This window comes from Eumetopias jubatus, unplaced genomic scaffold (genome assembly GCF_037043125.1).
Source record: "Eumetopias jubatus isolate StellerSeaLion01/CBP00866 unplaced genomic scaffold, mEumJub1_p1.0 scaffold_11, whole genome shotgun sequence".
In the NCBI taxonomy this organism is placed as follows: domain Eukaryota; kingdom Metazoa; phylum Chordata; class Mammalia; order Carnivora; family Otariidae; genus Eumetopias; species Eumetopias jubatus.
The window spans coordinates 106,928,738-106,947,662 of NW_028274817.1; the positions used below are offsets into that span (position 1 = coordinate 106,928,738).

The window sequence follows — 18,925 nt, forward strand, 5'->3', positions numbered from 1 at the left end:
AACATAGACCTTTTCCTGGAGCACCAAGAGAGAATAACCTTGGGTCAGGTCCAAGTTTTTAGTTCATCCCGGACCACAAACACCCCCGGCCCCAATCCAGTCAGTTGGGTGGATGCGTATGCAAACAAAACAGGCATTTGCATCTAATACAGGAGATACCGTTTTTAAAAAAGCTTGATGATGTGTTTTTCAAAAATAACAGATTTACATGATGTGAGGTCCACTACTAATTTTTTCAAACTGTGATAAAATGTACCTAACAAAATTAGCATTTTAGCCATTTTAAGCGTACCATTCAGTGGCGTTAAATATATTCATAGTTGTGCAACCATCACCACTATCCATTTCCAGAACTTCTGCATCATCCCGTATTGCAATTCTGTACTTATTATATAATCTGCCCCCACCCAGTCCCTGGGAATCCCCCTTCTAACTTTCTGTATCTGTGAGCTTGACTACTTACTCTAGTGGAGTCCTACAGTGTTTTGTCCTTTTATCTGGCTAATTTCATTTAACATAATGTCTTCAAGGTTGAACCAATATTGTAGCATGTATCAGAATTTCATTCCTCTTTAAAGCTGAATAATACCTCTTTGTGAAAGAATTTTATTTGCTTATCTTAAATCACTGGCCTGAGAGGCAGGCATCTAAATGAACACACAGCTTAGGAGCCTGCTGGGCTAGTCTCTAGGGACAGAGGCTGGCAGATGCCATCTTTCACTTCTCCTTTACCTCACTCCAGCTTACTGGCATTTCCCAGAAAGGAGCTTGTACCCTCCTTTGGTACCCCCGTCTTGTAGCCACCAAGGGGATACCTTGAGATCTCCTGGATCTGGTAGCCAGTGCGACTTCCGCTCCAGGGTCCCTTAAGACTGACCAACTGAGAAAGTATTCTCAACCATCTACCACCCCCAGGGCATAGCAAGAGATTAGAGACCCATCTTTCTTTGAAATAAATCTTTTAGCTTATCTTCATAGCTGTGGCTGGAGGGGCAGGCTTCTAATTAAACATCCATCTAAGGGCCGACCATAATTCTCTCCAGAGACCTTGGAGGGCTGGTGCTAACTTCACACTTTATTCCACTCACCAGAGCACCAGTAGCTCCTGGAGAGGAGATTGCACATGTGTCTGGTGTCCTGGTCTTTGGGGCCGCCACCCTACGGACACTCATTGATCTCCTACCTCTCTCTGGTGGCTAGCCACCACCCCCAGGGCACTGCCCAGACAGTAGGCTGAGTTACACCCCCAGTCTTTCTACGAAAGAGCCCTATTCATTTATCCAAGAGCTGGGGCCTAAGCAAGCCTTTTGGTTTGGCACAGATCTAGGGACCTAATAAGGACTGGCGCCATTGGTCATCATCTTTGCATTCACCCTCTGTCTTGCTCCAGGTCACCAATATCTACTAGAAAGGAACTTGTACACAGGTGAGGTGTCCTGATTTTTAACAACCGCCATGGACAAGCACCTCTAGATGACTGGACTCTGGTGCTCAGCAGGACTTAGCTTGCAGTGTATACAGAGGCGTGCCTCATTCTGTTGCGCTCTACTTTATATTATTTGCAGATAGTGTGTTTTCTACAAATTGAAGGATTGAGGCAACCATGCACTGAGCTCATCTATTGGCACCATTTTTCCAACAGCATTTGCTTATTTCATGTCTGTGTCACATGTTGGTAATTCATGCAATATTTTTTATATTTGTTAAAGTGACCAGTGGTCTTTGATGTTACTATTGTAATTGTGTTGGGACACCATGAATCGTGTGCAGATAATACAGCGACCTTAATTGATAAATGTCTGTATTCTGGCTGCTCCAGTGACCAGTTTTTTCCTCATCTCTCTCCCCTTCCTTGGGCTACTTATTCTCTGAGACACAACAATACTGAAATGAGACCAGCTGATAACCTTACAGTGGCCTCTCAGTTTTTAAGCGAAAGGAAGAGTCACAGGTCTCTCACTTTAAATCTAAGGCTAGAAATGCTTAAATTTAGTGAGGAAGGTATGTTGAAAGCTCGGCCACTCGTACCCAAAGGAAAAGTTCTTGAAGGAAATTTAAAGTGTTACTCAAGTGAACACAGAAACAATAAGGAAGCAGAACAGCCTTCTTGCTGATACGCAGAAAGTTTTAGTGGTCTGGATAGAAGACCGGACAACCAGCCACCACATTCCCTTAGGCCAAAGCCTAATCCGGAGCAAGGCCCTACCTCTCTTCTGTTCTGTGAAGGCTGAGAGAGGTGAGGAGGCTACAGGAGAGAAAATCTGAAGCCATCACAGGTTGGTTCATGAGGTTTAAGGCAAGAAAACATAATAATAGTATAAGGTGAAGCAGCAAGTGCTGATGCAGAAGCTGCAGCCAGTTATTCTGAAGCTTTAGCTCTGGAAATGCATGAAGGCGGCTACGCTAAACAGATACGCAACGTAGACGAAACAGCCATCTATTAGAAGTGGCTACGTAGGACTTTCATAGCTAGAGAGGGGAGCTGAAATTCTGGCTTCAAAGCTTTAAAATAGAGGCTGACTCTCTGCTTAGGGGCTAACCTAGCTGAGGACTTTAAGTTAAAGCCACGGCTCATTTTCCATTTCAAAAATCCTTGAGCCCTTAAGAATTATGCTATATCGACTCTGCTTGTGCTCTATAAACGGAACAAAGCATGGATGACAGCACATCTGTTTACTACATGGTTTACTGAATACTGTAAGCCCACAGAAAAAAAGATCGCTTTAAAAATACTACTGCACATTGACAACGTACCTGGTCACCCAAGGGCTCTGGTGGAGATGTGAAATGAGATTAATGTTGCTTTCCTGCCTGCTCACACAATATCCCTTCTTCAGCCCATGGATCAAGAAATCACTTTGACTTTCAAACCTTATGATTTAAGAAACCCATTTCCTAAGGCTCTAGCTGCCAGAGCTAGTGATTCTCCTGATGGAGCCAGGCAAAGTCAACTGAAAACCTTCTGGAAAGGATTTAACATCTTAGTTGCCATTAAGGACATTTGTGATTCATTGGAAGAAGTAAAAATATCAACATTCATAGGAGTGTGGAAAAAGTGGATTCTAACCATCACAGATGATCTTGAGGGGTTTTGGATGCCAGGGGAGGAATAGACTGCAGATGTGGTGGAAAGAGCAAGAGAATAATTAGAAATAGAGCCTGGAGATGGGAATGAACTGCTACAATCTCCTGACAAAACTTTAAGAAGCAACTGCTCATCTGTTACAGATGAGCAAAGAAAGCAGTTTCTTGAGATGGAATCTACTCCTGGTGAAGATGCTGTGAAGACTGAAGTGACGACAAACCATCAAGAATATTACATCAACTTAGTTGAGCCAACAGTAGCGGGGTTTGAGAGGATTGACTCCAATTTGGGAAGAAGTTCTACCGTGTATAAAATGCTGTCAGACAGCATCGCATGCTACAGAGAAATGGTTGCTGAAAGGACAGTTGAGATGGGACTTCATTGCTGTCTTAAGAAATCGCCACAGCCACCCTAGCCTTCTACCACCACCCTGATCAGTAGGCAACCATCAACACTGAGGCAAGACCCTCCACCAAGAAGGAGATCATGACTTGCTGAAAGCTCAGAAAATGGAGTGCCTATTTTAACAACAAAGTATTTTTAAATTAAGACTTCTATACTGTTTTTTAGACATAATGCAATTTCAAATTTAATAAACTACAGTATAATGTAAACGTAACTTTTGCATGCACAAGGAAACCAAAAAATTATTTTGGCTTGCTTCATTATTCACTTTATTGTGGTGATCTGGAACCGAACCCACATTATCGCTGAAATACACCTATATCTGCATATTTTAAAAGCTGGTGCCTGAGGGTCTGGCTTCCAATCAGCTGAATCTAGGTGCTCACTGAGATCCTCCCTTTGGGGACACTGACAGGCCTTGGTACACCCTCCACTACTGGGATCCACTAAAAATAAAATACACTATTTGGACAATCATAAAGGTTTGAGAGATAACCCAAGAGCTGTGGGAAGGTTGAATGGTAACTTTCATCTCCGCCATGAGGTTTCTCCTTCCGCATGGGTGGAGGTGGCTGTTATATCTAATGCACAGAAACCAACACAGAGTATCAAGGAAACTTGAGGAATATGCTCAAAATTAAAAAGAAAACCTAGAGAAAGTCCTTAATGAGACAGAGATAACTGATTTACTTAATAAAGAGTTCAAAATATGGCCATAAAGATGCTCACTGAACTTGGGAGAAGAATGGATGAACACAGTGAGAACTTGAACAAAGAGAAAATATAATCAAGTATCAAACATGCTGAGCAAACTGGACAGCTAATGGATGCAAAAGAATGAAACTGGACCACCTTCTAATACCATACATAAAAATGAACTCAAAATGGATTAAAGACTTCAATGTGAGACTTGATACCATAAAAGTCCTTGAAGAGAACATAGTCATTTCTTTGACATTAGCCATAACATCATGGGACAACATCAAAATTAAAAGCTTTTGCATGGAAAGAGAGACCATCAACAAAACAAAAGGGCAACCTACTGAATTGAAGTAGATATTTGGAAAGGATATGTAAAAAAATGTATACAACTTATACAACTTACCACCAAAAAAACCAATCCAATAAAAAAAAATGAGCAGATGACCTGAACAGACATTTTTCCAAAGAAAAATACATGTGGCCAACAGACACATGAAAAAATATGCAACCTCACTCACCCTCAAGAAACTGCAAATCAGAGCCAATGTGACCTATCATCACCTCACAGTCAGAATGGCAGTTATCAAAACCACAAGAAATAACAAGTGTTGCCTAGGATGTGGAGAAAAGGAAACACTTGTACGTTGTTGGTGGGAATGTAAATTGGTACAGCCACTATGAAAAACAGTGTGGAGGTTCCTCAAAAAATTAAAAACAGCAATACTACTATACAACCCAGTAATTCCATGTCTGAGTATTTAACCAAAGAAAACAAAAACACTCATGTGAAATGTTATGCACCCTATGTTTATTGCATTTATAGTCAAGAAATGGATCCAACCTAAGTGTTCACTGATACACAAATGGATAACTGTGTGCTGTGCATAAAGATATGTATACACACAAATATGTACACACACACAATGGAATATTGTTCAGCCATAAAGAATGAAATCTTGCCCTTTGCATCAACATGGATGGACCTAGAGGGTATTATGCTAAATGAAATAAGTCAGACAAAAAAGACAAATACTATATGATTTCACTTTTATGTGGAATCTAAAAACCAAAATGAAAAAAAACCCTCATAAATACAGAGAAGAAACTGGTGGTTGCTGGGAGCAGGGTGGATGAATTATGTGACGGGAATAAAGAGGTACAAACTTCCAGTTATAAATTAGGTGACAGGGATAAAAAGTACAGTATAGAGAATATAGTCAATAGTATTGCAATAACTTTGCATGGTGACAGATGGTGCCTACACTTATCATGGTGAGCATTTCATAATGCATATACTGGTGAATCATTGTGCTGTACACCTGAAATAAAATATTTTATGTCAACTATACTTAAAAAAAAGCTGAAGACAAATAAACGGAGAGCTACCTCTTGCTCATGGATTAGAAGAATACTGTTAAAATATCCATATTTCCCAAAGCAATCGATAGATTCAATGCAATCCTTATCAAAATTCAATGGCATTTCTTTTTTACAGAAAGAGAACCAACAATCCTAAAGCTTGTATGGAACCACAAAAGACCCCAAATGGCCAAAGCAATCTTGGGAAAGAATAACAAGGCTGGAGGCATCATGCTCCCTGATTTCAACTATATTACAAAGCTACAGTAACCAAAATAGTATGGCATTGGTATTTCATACAAATATAGATCAATGGAACAGAGTAAAGAGTCCAGAAATAAACCCACACATACATGGTTAATTCAATTACTACAATGGAGCTGAGAATATACAATGGGGAAAGGACAGTCTGTTCAGTAAATGGTGCTGGGAAAACTAGGTAGCCACATGCAGAAAGATTGAAACTGGACCACTATCTTACTTGAATGTAAGGCTTGAAACCATAAAACTCCTAGGAGAAAACAAAACTCCAAGGAGCTCTTATAAGCTCCTTGACATCTGTCTTGCCGGTTAGGTTTAGTGTGACACCTAAAGCAAAGGCACCAAATGCAAAAATAAATAAGTGGAACTACATCAAACTAAAAAGCTTCTGCACATAGGAAACCATTAACAAAATGAAAAGGTATGCTACTGAATGGGAACAAATATTTGCAAATCATATGTGATAAGGGGTTAATCAAAATAAGATGTCATACAACTCAACAGTACAAAAAGAAACAATGTGATTTAAAAATGGGCACGGGATCTGAAAAGACATATTTCCAAAGACGACATACAGATGGCCAACAGGACCTGAAAATATGTTCAACATCACTAATTACTAGGGAAATGCAAATCAACACCACAAGCAGCTAGCACCTCACACCTGTTAGAATGGCTATTATCAAAGCGACAAATTAACAAGTGGTGATCAGGATATGGAGAAAAGGGAACACTTGTACATTGTTAGTGGGAATGTAAATTGGTACAGCCACTATGGAGACTCCTCAGAAAGTTAAAAATAGAACTACCATATGGTCCAGCAAATACACTTCTGGATATTTATCTGAAGGATATGAAAACACTAATTTGAAAAGATCTATATATCACCATATTCACTGCAGCATTATTTACAATATCCAAAACATGGAAGCAACCTAAGTATCCATCAATGTATAAATGGATAATGAAAATGTATATAGACACCATGGAATATTATTCAGAAAAGAAGGAAATCTTGCCATTTGCAACAAATTGTTGGACCATGAGGGCATTATGCAAATTAGAGAAAGACAAATACTGTGTGATCTCATTTGTGGAATCTAAAACAAACAAGCAAAAAAAACCCAGTGCTCGTCAATACAGAGAACAAATTGGTGGTTGTCAGAGGCAGGGGGTGGGTGCAGGCAAAATGGGTTAAGGGGGTCAAAAGGTACAAACTTGGACAACCCTCTCGGGTCCCCTCCCTCTTCGGGAGCTTTGTACTATCACTCAATAAACCTTTCTTTGCTGCCCACCAAAAAAAAAAAAAAAAAAAGGTACAAACTTAACAATTATAAAATACATCATGGGCATGTAGTGTACAGCATGGTGACTGCAGTTAATAATCCTCTATTAAGTATTGGAAGATTGCTAAGGGAGTAGCTCTTTAAAAGTTCTCATCACAAGAAAAAAAATGTATATATGGTGATGGATGCTAACTAGACTAACTGGTGATCATTTCACAATATGTACAAATAGTGAATCATCCTGTTGTACCCCTGAAACTAATGTCTGTTATACCTCAATAAAAAAATAAACATGAGCATAGATACCCCCTGCCCCCTTATTTACTGCTATAACCTCAGGGCTTATATTTATGCCTGAACCATAAATAGTGTGCTGTCAGTAAATGTTTATTGAAGGAATGAGTGGTCAACTTTCAGATTCTCCATGCCAAGAAAACCCTCCATAATATTTTATGATACACAAAATGTTTTTTTTTCAACATCCATCTTGGAAATACTCCATGCAAGTTGAGAAAAAGTAATCTACATCAGATTGCATGTATACATACACATATACATATATACATGTACACACACATATGTATATATATAATGGGATATTATTTATATATACCACATTTTGTTTATTGATTCATGCATTAATGGACATTTGGACTGTTTCCATCTTTTGGCTATTATGAATAATGCTGCTATCAACATTGCTATACAAATATCTGTTTAATTTCCTGCTTTCATTTCTTTTGGTTATATACCCAGAAGTGGAATTTCTAAATAATATGGTAATTCTATTTTTAAATGTTTTTAGAAACTTACATACTGTTTTTCACACTGACTGCACCATTTTACATTCCAGTGCAATGCACAAGCGTTCTGATTTCTCCACAGTCTCTCCAGTGCTTGTTACACCGTGTGTGTGTGTAAAGAGAATATTTATATATAATATATAATTATATAAATAATATATATATAATCATCCTAATATGGCATGCTGATGTTTAAGACTGTTTTGATTTTACAAAGCGTAAAATTCAGTTTGTGGATCTTAATTAATTTCCTACTTCAAGCTTTTTGACAGTTGGTTTCAAAAATTTGTCTTCCAACAAATGCACAAGTAAATGAGTCAACAGAAAAGCTTCTTACTATTAAAGTGGCTAATTACAGAGAGTTGGTCAGGAGCAGGACTCACCTCCTAGCTGAGTGCCTTCGCCAAGTTCCTTTCCCTCAGCTAGCTTGTAGGGTTGTTGGGTGGAGGACATTGTCACACTCTAAAGCCCTTTAACAGCACCTAGGCATATGTCAGGCATTGTGTGTAAGGGTTAGTTTGCGTTGTTTATTGATTTGGCTGAAACAAATGCTCTTTGAATTCCACAGTGCTTACCAGAAGTCCAAACCAGATGTAACTAGGATATTTTTCATTTCTTTTTGTGGCAGTAAAGCTGGAATCTCTCTGAAATCCTGAAACCTTGGAAGGCATTTGTCATGACATTTACTGTCTCAGTAGATGTGAAGAACTTCTTAAAAAGGAGAAGTTTGTAGGAAGAGAAATAGAAAATTAGTTTTAATGGGACAGGAGTAAATGGGATTATTTTCTTGGGAGAACACTTTATAAATGAAAGTATCTTAATACAGTTACAGGTGTAATTTAAATACCTTTTCTTTATGAAAATGCCATGCCATGGTCTTATTTTTGTATTCCTAAAGTGCTTTTCTTACCAGGAAGCTCATTACAAACTGTCTACTGACCTGATCCAATTTAACTCCTTTGCAGAAGAATCATCCTTCATAATGTACCAGAAACAGATCACAGAGCTATCAAACTGAGACCTAGAGTTGTTTTGCACAGATATTACATTATATGAAGTGTGACACCATTGTTTATCATTAAGGATTCAAATTATTGCATTACCTTAGGCATATTATTCTCAGTTATGAGCTTGAGTCAAACTACAGTAGACAAGCTGTAGATTACTTACAAAGTGAGCTTCTAATGGAAATGCTGACAATCCATTAACAGCAAGAGAGCTAATGGCTGCCACTAAAAATATACTTAAATATTATAGTAATAAAAATACTTATTTTCAAATGACTTCTAGAAGCTCAAGGATTCTTTTAATGTTGCTATTAATAATAGGCCACCCTATCCTTTTGGCATTTGATTTTGTCTCATAAATGGGCTTCCTCTAAGGTAATGATGTTGTACTACTGCACTTTTTTTCTGCTAGATTTTGAGGGGGTTGGATGTCTTTTGGCAGAATTATCAATGCCTTTAATGGAAAGTGAATAATTGGTAGGTTCTTAGAATTGTGGAATTTTAAATCTGCAAATGTTCTTAGTGATCAGCAAGTCATCTCAATTATATATGCTAGAGGAAACTTGAGATCCTAAAAAGTAATGGACTAGAGCTTATAAAGGTTGGGGGAGGGATTGATGAAGTGCCTGAGGCCCTACCGTTCTGTGTCATTAATGCAGGGCCCGTTGTCTCCTCTCCTTGCCTCAGTCGTCTGTCTTATGGTGATAGAAGTAATGCATGTTCATTACAGAACTGTTAGAAAGTAAGGAAAATGGGATGTCTGGGTGGCTCAGTTGGTTAAGCGTCTGCCTTCGGCTCAGGTCATGATCCCAGGGTTCTGGGATCGAGCCCCATATCGGGCTCCTTGCTCCATGGGGAACCTGCTTCTCTCTCTGCCTGCCATTCCCCCTGCTTATGCACGCACTCTCTCTGACAAATAAATAAATAATAAATAAATCTTAAAAAAAAAAAAAAAGAAAGAAAAGAAAACAAGAACAGACTAAAATTCACCTGCAGTGCAACTGTACAGATTAGTCACTGGGATCTCCCATCTTTTCACCATCTGCATGTGTATGTTTCCTTTTACAAAATGGGATCACGCAGGATATACGGCTCCCAAATCATTTTTGCCATGCAGTAGCTCACGAACATTCTCACACTATTATATTCTTTAAGGACTGGATTTTTATCAGCTGCCTAATGTATCACCTCAGAGTTGTACAAGATTTCTCTCACCTATTTCAGGGGTTGGCAGTTTTGTCTGTGATGACCCTGCAATGAATATCCGTGTACCCAATGAGTATTTATTTACGGCTCAGATGATCTCCTCAGGAAACAAAAGTTTTTACACCTATTGCCCGGTTACTCCTCAGAAAGGCACCATTATTTTACCCTGCCATCAGCAGTAACAGGAGTGTGGTCTTTTTCCTGAGCCCTCACCAGCACTGGCCATTACAAATAAAAAAAAATCTGGGGAGATTAAGCTCATCAAGATGGTGACATAAGTCATTCCCGACTTTGCTCCACCTCACCAGAAGAACTAACAACTATTCATAGACAAGACGCTACTGAGAGAATCCTAGAACATGGGGGTGAGGCTATGTGCTGACCTTACTGCCTCTAACCCAGGCCCGCCCAGCATTACACAGAGGTCTCTGCTGAGACTCCAGTTTTTATAGGGGGAAAAGGGAGTCCAGGGTGGACATCCATTTCCCCCAGCCTTGTAGGTCACTGCTTGGGAGCCCCCACTCTGGTCTCATTCTATAGGAACTGCAAGGCAATCTGTGGGCATTGGCCACTGAGAATCTGAAGGGGAGGGGCTTCCAACAACCAGTGCGGATGTTGGCAGACTGAGTTCCTACCTGCAGCACCCAAGCGGTGGTAGTCTTGGCTCGTGCTTTTGCTTATCTGCAGAGCCAAGACAGTGGCACAACTGACCCAGGGAACTCAGCAGGGCACAAGTCTGCCTGAGTCTGGCCCTCAAACAAAAAGATTCTTCTGGCCCTGGAGCCTGGTCTGCCTCTGTGCAGGAAGGGTTGCCGAGTCATAGCCCTCTGTCCCCTACTGCTGAGTGAGGCTCCCAACCCTGCCCCAGCAGAAAGGCTGGCAAGAACACCTGGGAAGCTACAGAGTCTAGGAGCACTTGAGCCAAGAGTATGGCAGGAAGAGCTGACTGCCTGCAAAGCCAGGGCTAGGTGGTGAGGGTTCACTGACTCCACCCAGGCATTGGCACTAATTCATAGCCTACCCACTGAGTGCAGCTCCTGACCAGCCCCCACCCCTGACCAGAAGGCCTGATCTGGAAAAACTGGGAGCCTATTTGGAGCTGGCCCTCCTGTCCCACACAGGCAAGGAAGCTGTCACAGCTCCATCCACTGCTGAGTAAAGCCCTCAGGACTGCCCAAACAGAAAGCTTGGCTGTAAGACTGGGAAAGCTGCAAAGCCCAGCAACATTCAAGCACAGAGTCCAACAGGCAGAGCTGATAGTCTGCAGAGCAAAGCCAATGGCTCCATTTGGGCAGGAAACTTGTGGCATAGGTTGGCTTGAGTCAAGACCATAAACCTAAAGCCTTTCTGGCCTTGGAGCTACTTCTCTTGCTGTGCCTGGATACATAAACTAATTCATAGCCCTGCCCACTGAATACAACTTTTGGCCTGCCTGACCAAGGAACCTAACTAGAACACACAGAAAACTATGTATCCCAACCAACAGACCTACTTATAGTGGCACTTGAACAGAGATCACTGTCCATGATGCTCTTCATCTGCAGAACAAAACAAGGTGACCCATTCTAGCCAGGGAATTCAGTAGACAGCCTTGCCTGATTTAGGTCCTGAAACAATGAGCCCTGTAGGCCCATTCTCCTGCCCCAAGAGGGCAGAGAAGCTAATTCATAGGTCCACCTGCTGCTAAGTATAGTATGGAGTCCTGCCAGTCCAGTAAGCCTGACCAGAGAACCCAGGCAATTAGTACGGTCTCATCTGAACCAAACCAGCAGTCTTATCCAACCACTCTTAGACAGTGGCACCCCTAAACCCGACCTCAGAGCTCAACCAGGGGCGTCACCCAGAAACTGACCCTGATAGCAAAACTCCACCTGCCCAAGGACATTACCAACAGACACATCCAGAAACCCACACTGAGGGGACTGGCAAAGAGCAATCTCTGCCAAAGCAAACCCATAAAGTCTGGAAGAGGAGATTGCCTACTCAAATGCACAGAGACCAATGTAAAGAATCAAGGATCATGAAAAAAATCTATTAACATGACACCAAAAAAAGAAGATACTAAAGCTCTATTAACTGACCTTAAAAAAATGGCTATCTATGAACAGATTTCAGAATAATTCCTTTTAAAGTTTAGTCAACTGCAATAACACATAGAAAACTAAAAATTAGGAAAATGATGTATAAACAAAACAAGAAGTTCAACACAGAAATAAAAACCATCAAAAAAACTGTAGAGCTGAAAAGTACAATGACTGAACTAAAAAATTCAAAAGAGCTTCAAAAGGAGACTCAGGGCTTCTGGCTGGCTCATCAGTAGAGGATGCAACTCTTGATCTTAGGGTTGTGAGTCTGAGCCCCATGTTGGGTGTAGAGATTACTTAAAAATATTATCTTAGGGGCACCTGGGTGGCTCAGTCGTTAAGCATCTGCCTTCGGCTCAGGTCATGATCCCAGGGTCCTGGGATCGAGCCCCACATTGGGCTCCCTGCTCGGTGGGGAGCCTGCTTCTCCCTCTCCCACTCCCCCTGCTTGTGCTCCCTCTCTTGCTCTCTCTCTTTCTGTCAAATAAATAAATGAAATCTTTAAAAAAAATAATGTCTTAAAAGACTCAGCTATGCAGAAAAAACAGTGACCTAGAAGAGAGGACATTTGAAATAATCCAGTTAGAGGAGCAAAAAAAAAAAAAAAAAAAGGATAAAGTGAACAAAACATACAGGACATAAGGACACAATCAAGGCAAACAATATTTGCATTAAGGGAATTTCAAAAGGAAAAGAGAATGAGGAGGGAATGGGTACAGAAAGTAAATTTAAAGCCGTAATGGCTTAAAACATCCCAATCCATGAGGTACAAAAGATCCCAAATAAGATGAACCCCAATAGGGCTACACTGATACAGACTCTAATTAAATTGTCAAAAGTCAAAGAAAAAATTTGGAAAACAGCAAGAGAAAAAAGGTAAATTACATACAAGGGAACCATCATGAGACTATCAGTGGAGTTCTCAACAAGATTGGCTTGGGCCCAGAGAGAATGGGATGGTATGTCCAAAATATTTAAAGAAAAAAATGTCAACCAAGAATTCTGTACCTGGCAAAGCTATCTTTTAGAAATGAAGAAATAAAGTTTCCCCCCAAAAACAAAGCTGAGTTCACCACCACCAGACTTGCCTTATAAGAAATGCTAAAAGGAGGTCTTTGAGTAAAAGGACATTAATGAACATCATAAAACATAAGGTAGTGTAAAACTTACTGGTAATGGTAAATATATAGTCAAAATAAGAATCTGTAATGTGGTAATGGTGGTGTGTAATTCACTTACAACTCTATTTTAAAAGTTAGCGGGGGAGAGGAAAAGATGGCGGAGAAGTAGGGGACCCTATTCCAACTGGTCCCTGGAATTGAGCTGGATATCTACCAGACCACTCTGAACACCCATGAAATCAGTCTAAGATGTAAGAAGATAGATCTGGATCTCTACAAACAGAATATCACAGGCGGTTGGTTTTGAGGTATGAAGCAGGGAGCCGTGATTCTGCGGGCAGATATCGGAAGATAAATGGCAGGGGGAGGGAGCCGTGGGGATCCTACACCACCAGTGAGTGATAGCCTCCCGCACTGGGGACGGGGCACAGACCCACAGACTGGTAGCAATGGGGAAAGGACTTTAGGGCAGCCCCCTGGACGAAACCCAGAGCAGTGGGGCCGCAGGTGCGAACTGGGGGCAGCTGGCGGTTTTAGAAGCACAAAGGGCAGAGATGTGCCCCGACCCAGAGGCGAGGACTGGGAGTGCTGCTGAGGAGCGCACAACCCAGGCCGCTGCAGTTTATAGCAGCACAGACAGAAACGGAGATAGTGTGGCCTGGAGAGCTCACTGAAGAACAGACTATGATCTCTCTGCTCTGAGACAGAGGGTTGGAAACTATCTCTTCTGCTCTGACTCTCAGAAGAGACGTGGAAAGCCACCAGAGAACAAAAGCCCCCCCAAAGTTTTCACTGAGCCCATCCCCCGCCACAGGGGGCAGGGCAATTCTGCTCAAACAGGGTTGCCTGAGTAACAGTGCAGCAGGCCCCTTCCCCAGAAGACAGGCTGGGAGAACAAGAGGCCGACAACCCTAAGGTCCCTATAAAACAGGTGCATCTTGCTTGGGTTGTGGTCAATAATTTGGACTCTGTACATTCCCTCAACCACCCCTCAACAGAATGACTAGGAGGAGGAACCCCCCCCAAAATAGGAAAGACTCAGAGACTGTGACTTCTGCCACAGATTTACAAATGGATACAGATATAACCAAGATGTCGGAGATGGAATTCAGGCTAGCAATTGTGAAGACAATGGCTAGAATGGAGAAATCGATTGATGGCAACATAGAGTCTCTAAGGGCAGAAATGAAAGCTGAACTGGCAGAACTTAAAAATGCTATCAATGAGAGCTAATCTAATCTAGATATTTTAACAGTTAGGGTAAGCGAGGCAGAAGAACAAATTAGTGATCTGGAACACCAATTAATAGACAAAAGGAGAAAGAGGGGGCCAGGGAAAAACAGCTCAGCATTCATGAAAATAGAATCAGAGAAATAAGTGACACCATGAAACGTTCCAATGTCAGAATTACTGGGATCCCTGAGGGGGTGGAGAGAGAGAGAAGGACTAGAAGATATATTTGAGCAAATTGTAGCTGAGAACTTCCCTAATCTGGGGAATGAGGCAAACATTCGCGTCCTAGAAGCAGAGAGGACCCCTCCCAAGATCAAGGAAAACAGGCCAACACTCTGGCATGTAATAGTAAAACTCGCAAATCTTAGAACCAAGGAAACCATCTTAAGGGCAGTTAGGGGGAAGAGATTCCTTACATACAGAGGGAGGAACATCAGAAAAATGTCAGACCTATCCACAGAGACCTGGCAAGCCAGAAAGGCCTGGCAAGACATATTCAGGGTACTAAACGAGAAGAACGTGCAGCCAAGAATACTTTATCTGGCAAGGCTGTCATTTAGAATGGATGGAGAGATGCAGAGCTTCCAAGACTGGCAGAAACTGAAAGAATATGTGACCACTAAGCGGGCCCTGCAAGAAATATTATGGGGGGGGGTTCTATAAAAGGAGAAAGACCCCAAGAGTGATACAGAACAGAAATTTACAGGGACAATCTATAAAAACAAGGTCTTCACAGGCAACATGATGACAATAAATTCATGTCTTTCAGTAATCACTCTCAATGTGAATGGCCTAAATGCTCCCATAAAACGGCACAGGGTTGCAGATTGGATAAAAAGACAGGACCCATCCACATGCTGTCTACAAGAGACTGATTTTGAACCTAAAGATACATCCAGACTGAAAGTGAGGGATGGAGATCTATCTTCCATGCCAACAGACCCCAAAAGAAAGCTGAGGTAGCAATTCTTATATCAGACAAATTAGATTTTAAGCTAAAGACTGTAGTTAGAGACACAGAAGGACACTATATCATTCTTAAAGGGTCTATCCAACAAGAAGATCTAACAATTGTAAATATCTACACCCCCAACATGGGAGCAGCCATCTATATAAGCCAACTGTTAACCAAAATAGTCATATTGATAACAATACATTAATTGTAGGAGACCTCAATACTCCACTCTCAGCAATAGACAGATCATCTAAGCAGAAAATCAACAAAGAAACAAGAACTTTGAATGACACACTGGACCAGATGGACCTCATAGATATATACAGAACATTCCACCCTAAAACAACAGAATACTCATTCTTCTCAAGTGCACATGGAACTTTCTCCAGAATAGACCACATACTGGGTCACAAATCAGGTCTCAACTGATACCAAAAGACTGAGATTATTCCCTGCATATTCTCAGACCATAATGCTTTAAAACTGGAACTCAATCACAAGAAAAAATTTGGAAGAAATTCAAACACTTGGATGCTAAAGACCACTCTGCTCAATAACATTTGGGTCAACCAAGAAATCAAAGAAGAACTTAAACAATTGGTAGAAACCAATGAGAATGAAAACACATCTGTCCAAAACCTATGGGATACTGCAAAGGTGGTCCTAAGGGGAAATACATAGCCATCAAAGCCTCACTCAAAAAAAAAAATAGAAAAATCCCAAATTCACCAACTGTACACCTTAAAGAACTAGAGAAAAAGCAACAAATGATGCCTAAGTCATGCATTAGAAGAGAAATAATTAAGATTAGAGCAGAGATCAATGAATTAGAAACCAGAAACACAGATCAGATCAATGAAACTAGAAGCTGGTTCTTTGAAAGAATTAATAAGATTGATAAACCACTGGCCAGACTTATCCAAAAGAAAAGAGAAAGGGCCCAAATTAATAAAATTATGAATGAAAGGGGAGAGATCATGACTAACACCAAGGAAATAGACACAATTATTAGAAATTATCAACAACTATATGCCAAAAAATTGAGCAACCTGGAAGAAATGGATGCCTTCCTGGAAACCTATAAACTGCCAAGACCGAAACAGGAAGAAACTGACAACCTGAATAGGCCAATAACCAGTAACGAGATTGAAGCAGTGATCAAGAACCTCCCAAAAACAAGAGTCCACGGCCTGATGGATTCCGTGGGGAATTCTACCAAACATTCAAAGAAGAAATAATACCTATTCTCCTGAAGCTATTTCAAAAAATAGAAACAGAAGGAAAGCTTCCAGACTCATTCTATGAGGCCAGCATTACCTTAATCCCCCCATCCAGGCAAAGACCCCATCAGAAAGGAGAATTTCAGACTGATATCCCTGATGAATATGGATTCCAAAATTCTGAACAAAATCCTAGCTTATTGGATCCAACAATACATTAAAAGGATCATCCACCACGACCAAGTGGGATTTATCACTGGGATGCAAGGGGTTCAACATTCTCAAATCAATCAATGTGATAGAACACATTAATAAGGGCGCCTGGGTGGCTCAGTTGGTTAAGCGATTGCCTTCGGCTTGGGTCATGATCCTGGAGTCCCGGGATCGAGTCCCACATCGGGCTCCCTGCTCGGCGGGGAGTCTGCTTCTCCCTCTGACCCTCCCCCATCTCATGCTCTCTCTCTCTCTCATTCTCTCTCTCAAATAAATAAATAAATAAAATCTTTAAAAAAAACACTAAAACCTTTTTCTTAAACAACAACAACAAAAAAGAACACATTAATAAGAGGAGAGAGAAGAACCATATGGTCCTCTCAATTGATGCACAAAGAGCATTTGACAAAATACAGCATCCTTTCCTGATTAAAACTCTTCAGAGTATAGGGATAGAGGGAACATTCCTCAAGTTTATAAAATCCATCTATGAAAAACCCACAGTGAATATCATCCTCAATGGGGAAAAGCTGAGAGCCTTTCCCTTAAGATCAGGAACACGACAAGGATGCCCACTCTCGCCACTATTGTTCAACATAGTACTAGTGCTAGAAGTCCTAGCAACAGCAATCAGACAACAAAAAGAAATAAAAGGTATTCAAATTGGCAAAGAAGTAGTCAAACTCTCTCTCTTTGCAGATGACATGATACTTTATGTGGAAGATCCAAAAGACTCCACCCCCAAATTACTAGAATTCATACAGCAACTCAGTAATGTGGCAGGATACAAAATCAATGTACAGAAATCAGTTGCTTTCTTATACACTAACAATGCAACTGTAGAAAGAGAAATTAGAGAAACGATTCCATTTACAATAGCACCAAAAACCCTAAGATACCTCAGGATAAACCTAACCAAAGAGGTAAAGGATCTATATTCTAGGAACTACAGAACACTCATGAAAGAAATTGAAGACACAAAAAGATGGAAAAACATTCCATGCTCATGGATCAGAAGAATAAACATTGTTAAAATGTCTATGTTACCCAGAGCAATCTATACCTTCAGTGCCATCCCAATCAAAATTCCAATGACTTTTTTCAAAGTGCTGGAACAAACAATCCTAAAATTTGTATGGAATCAGAAAAGACCCCGAATCACCAAGGAAATGTTGAAAAAGAAAAACAAAGCTGGGGGCATCACGTTGCCCGATTTCAAGCTATATTACAAAGCAGTGATTACCAAGAGAGTATGGTACTGGCACAAAAACAGACATATAGACCAATGGAACAGAACAGAGACCTCAGATATGGACCCTCAACTCTATGGTCAAATAATCTTCCACAAAGCAGGAAAAAATATGCAATGGAAAAAAGACAGTCTCTTCAATAAACGGTGCTGGGAAAATTGGACAGCTATATACAGAAGAATGAAACTTGACCATTCTCTAACACCATACACAAAGATAAACTCAAAATGGATGAAAGACCTCAACGTGAGACAGGAATCCATCAAAATCCTAGAGGAGAACATAGGTAGTAACCTCTTCGACATCAGCCACAGCAACTTCTTTCAAGATACATCTCCCAAGGCTAGTGAAGCAAAAGCAAAATGAACTTTTGGGACTTCATCAAGATAAGAAGCTTCTGCACAGCAAAGGAAACAGTCAACAAAACAAAGAGGCAACCCAAAGAATGGGAGAAGATATTTGCAAATGACACTACAGACAAAGCGCTGATTTCCAAGATCTATAAAGAACTTCTCAAACTCAACACCCAAAAAACAAATAAAGTCAAAAAATGGCCAGAAGACATGAACAGACACTTCTCCAAAGAAGACATACAAATGGCTAACAGACACATGAAAAAATGTTCATCATCATTAGCCATCAGGGAAATTCAAATCAAAACCACATTGAGATACCACCTTACACCAGTTAGAATGGCTAAAATGGAAGAAACAACAAATGTTGGAGAGGTTGTGG

General features: G+C 40.7%; 2 protein-coding genes across 22 annotated transcripts in view; one reads left to right on the forward strand and one right to left on the reverse strand.

The window, feature by feature from the left end:
- Nucleotides 1-18,925, forward strand: part of PCYT1B (phosphate cytidylyltransferase 1B, choline) — a 143,815-nt gene that overhangs the window by 113,464 nt on the left and 11,426 nt on the right. The window contains exon 8 of one of the 9 annotated variants that reach the window (XM_028122578.2): nucleotides 1,391-1,777. The exons of the other annotated variants lie outside the window; for them this stretch is intronic. Within the exon in view, the coding sequence (XP_027978379.1) occupies nucleotides 1,391-1,408 (18 nt within the window). The 3' untranslated portion in view covers nucleotides 1,409-1,777. Of the gene's footprint in view, nucleotides 1-1,390; nucleotides 1,778-18,925 lie in introns of those variants that run through there. 9 annotated transcript variants of the gene reach the window in all.
- The window catches only part of PDK3 (pyruvate dehydrogenase kinase 3), a 114,373-nt gene that overhangs the window by 6,613 nt on the left and 88,835 nt on the right, over nucleotides 1-18,925 (reverse strand). For 10 of the 13 annotated variants that reach the window (XR_003612191.2, XR_015769480.1, XR_015769476.1 and 7 more), the window contains 2 exons: nucleotides 8,477-8,612; nucleotides 8,285-8,383 (listed from right to left, as the gene is read on the reverse strand). The exons of 1 other annotated variant lie outside the window; for it this stretch is intronic. The gene's annotated coding sequence lies outside the window, so the exon portion shown is untranslated. The remainder of the gene's footprint in view (nucleotides 1-8,284; nucleotides 8,384-8,476; nucleotides 8,613-18,925) is intronic. 2 more of the 13 variants (XR_015769481.1, XR_015769483.1) reach the window with 2 other exon arrangements.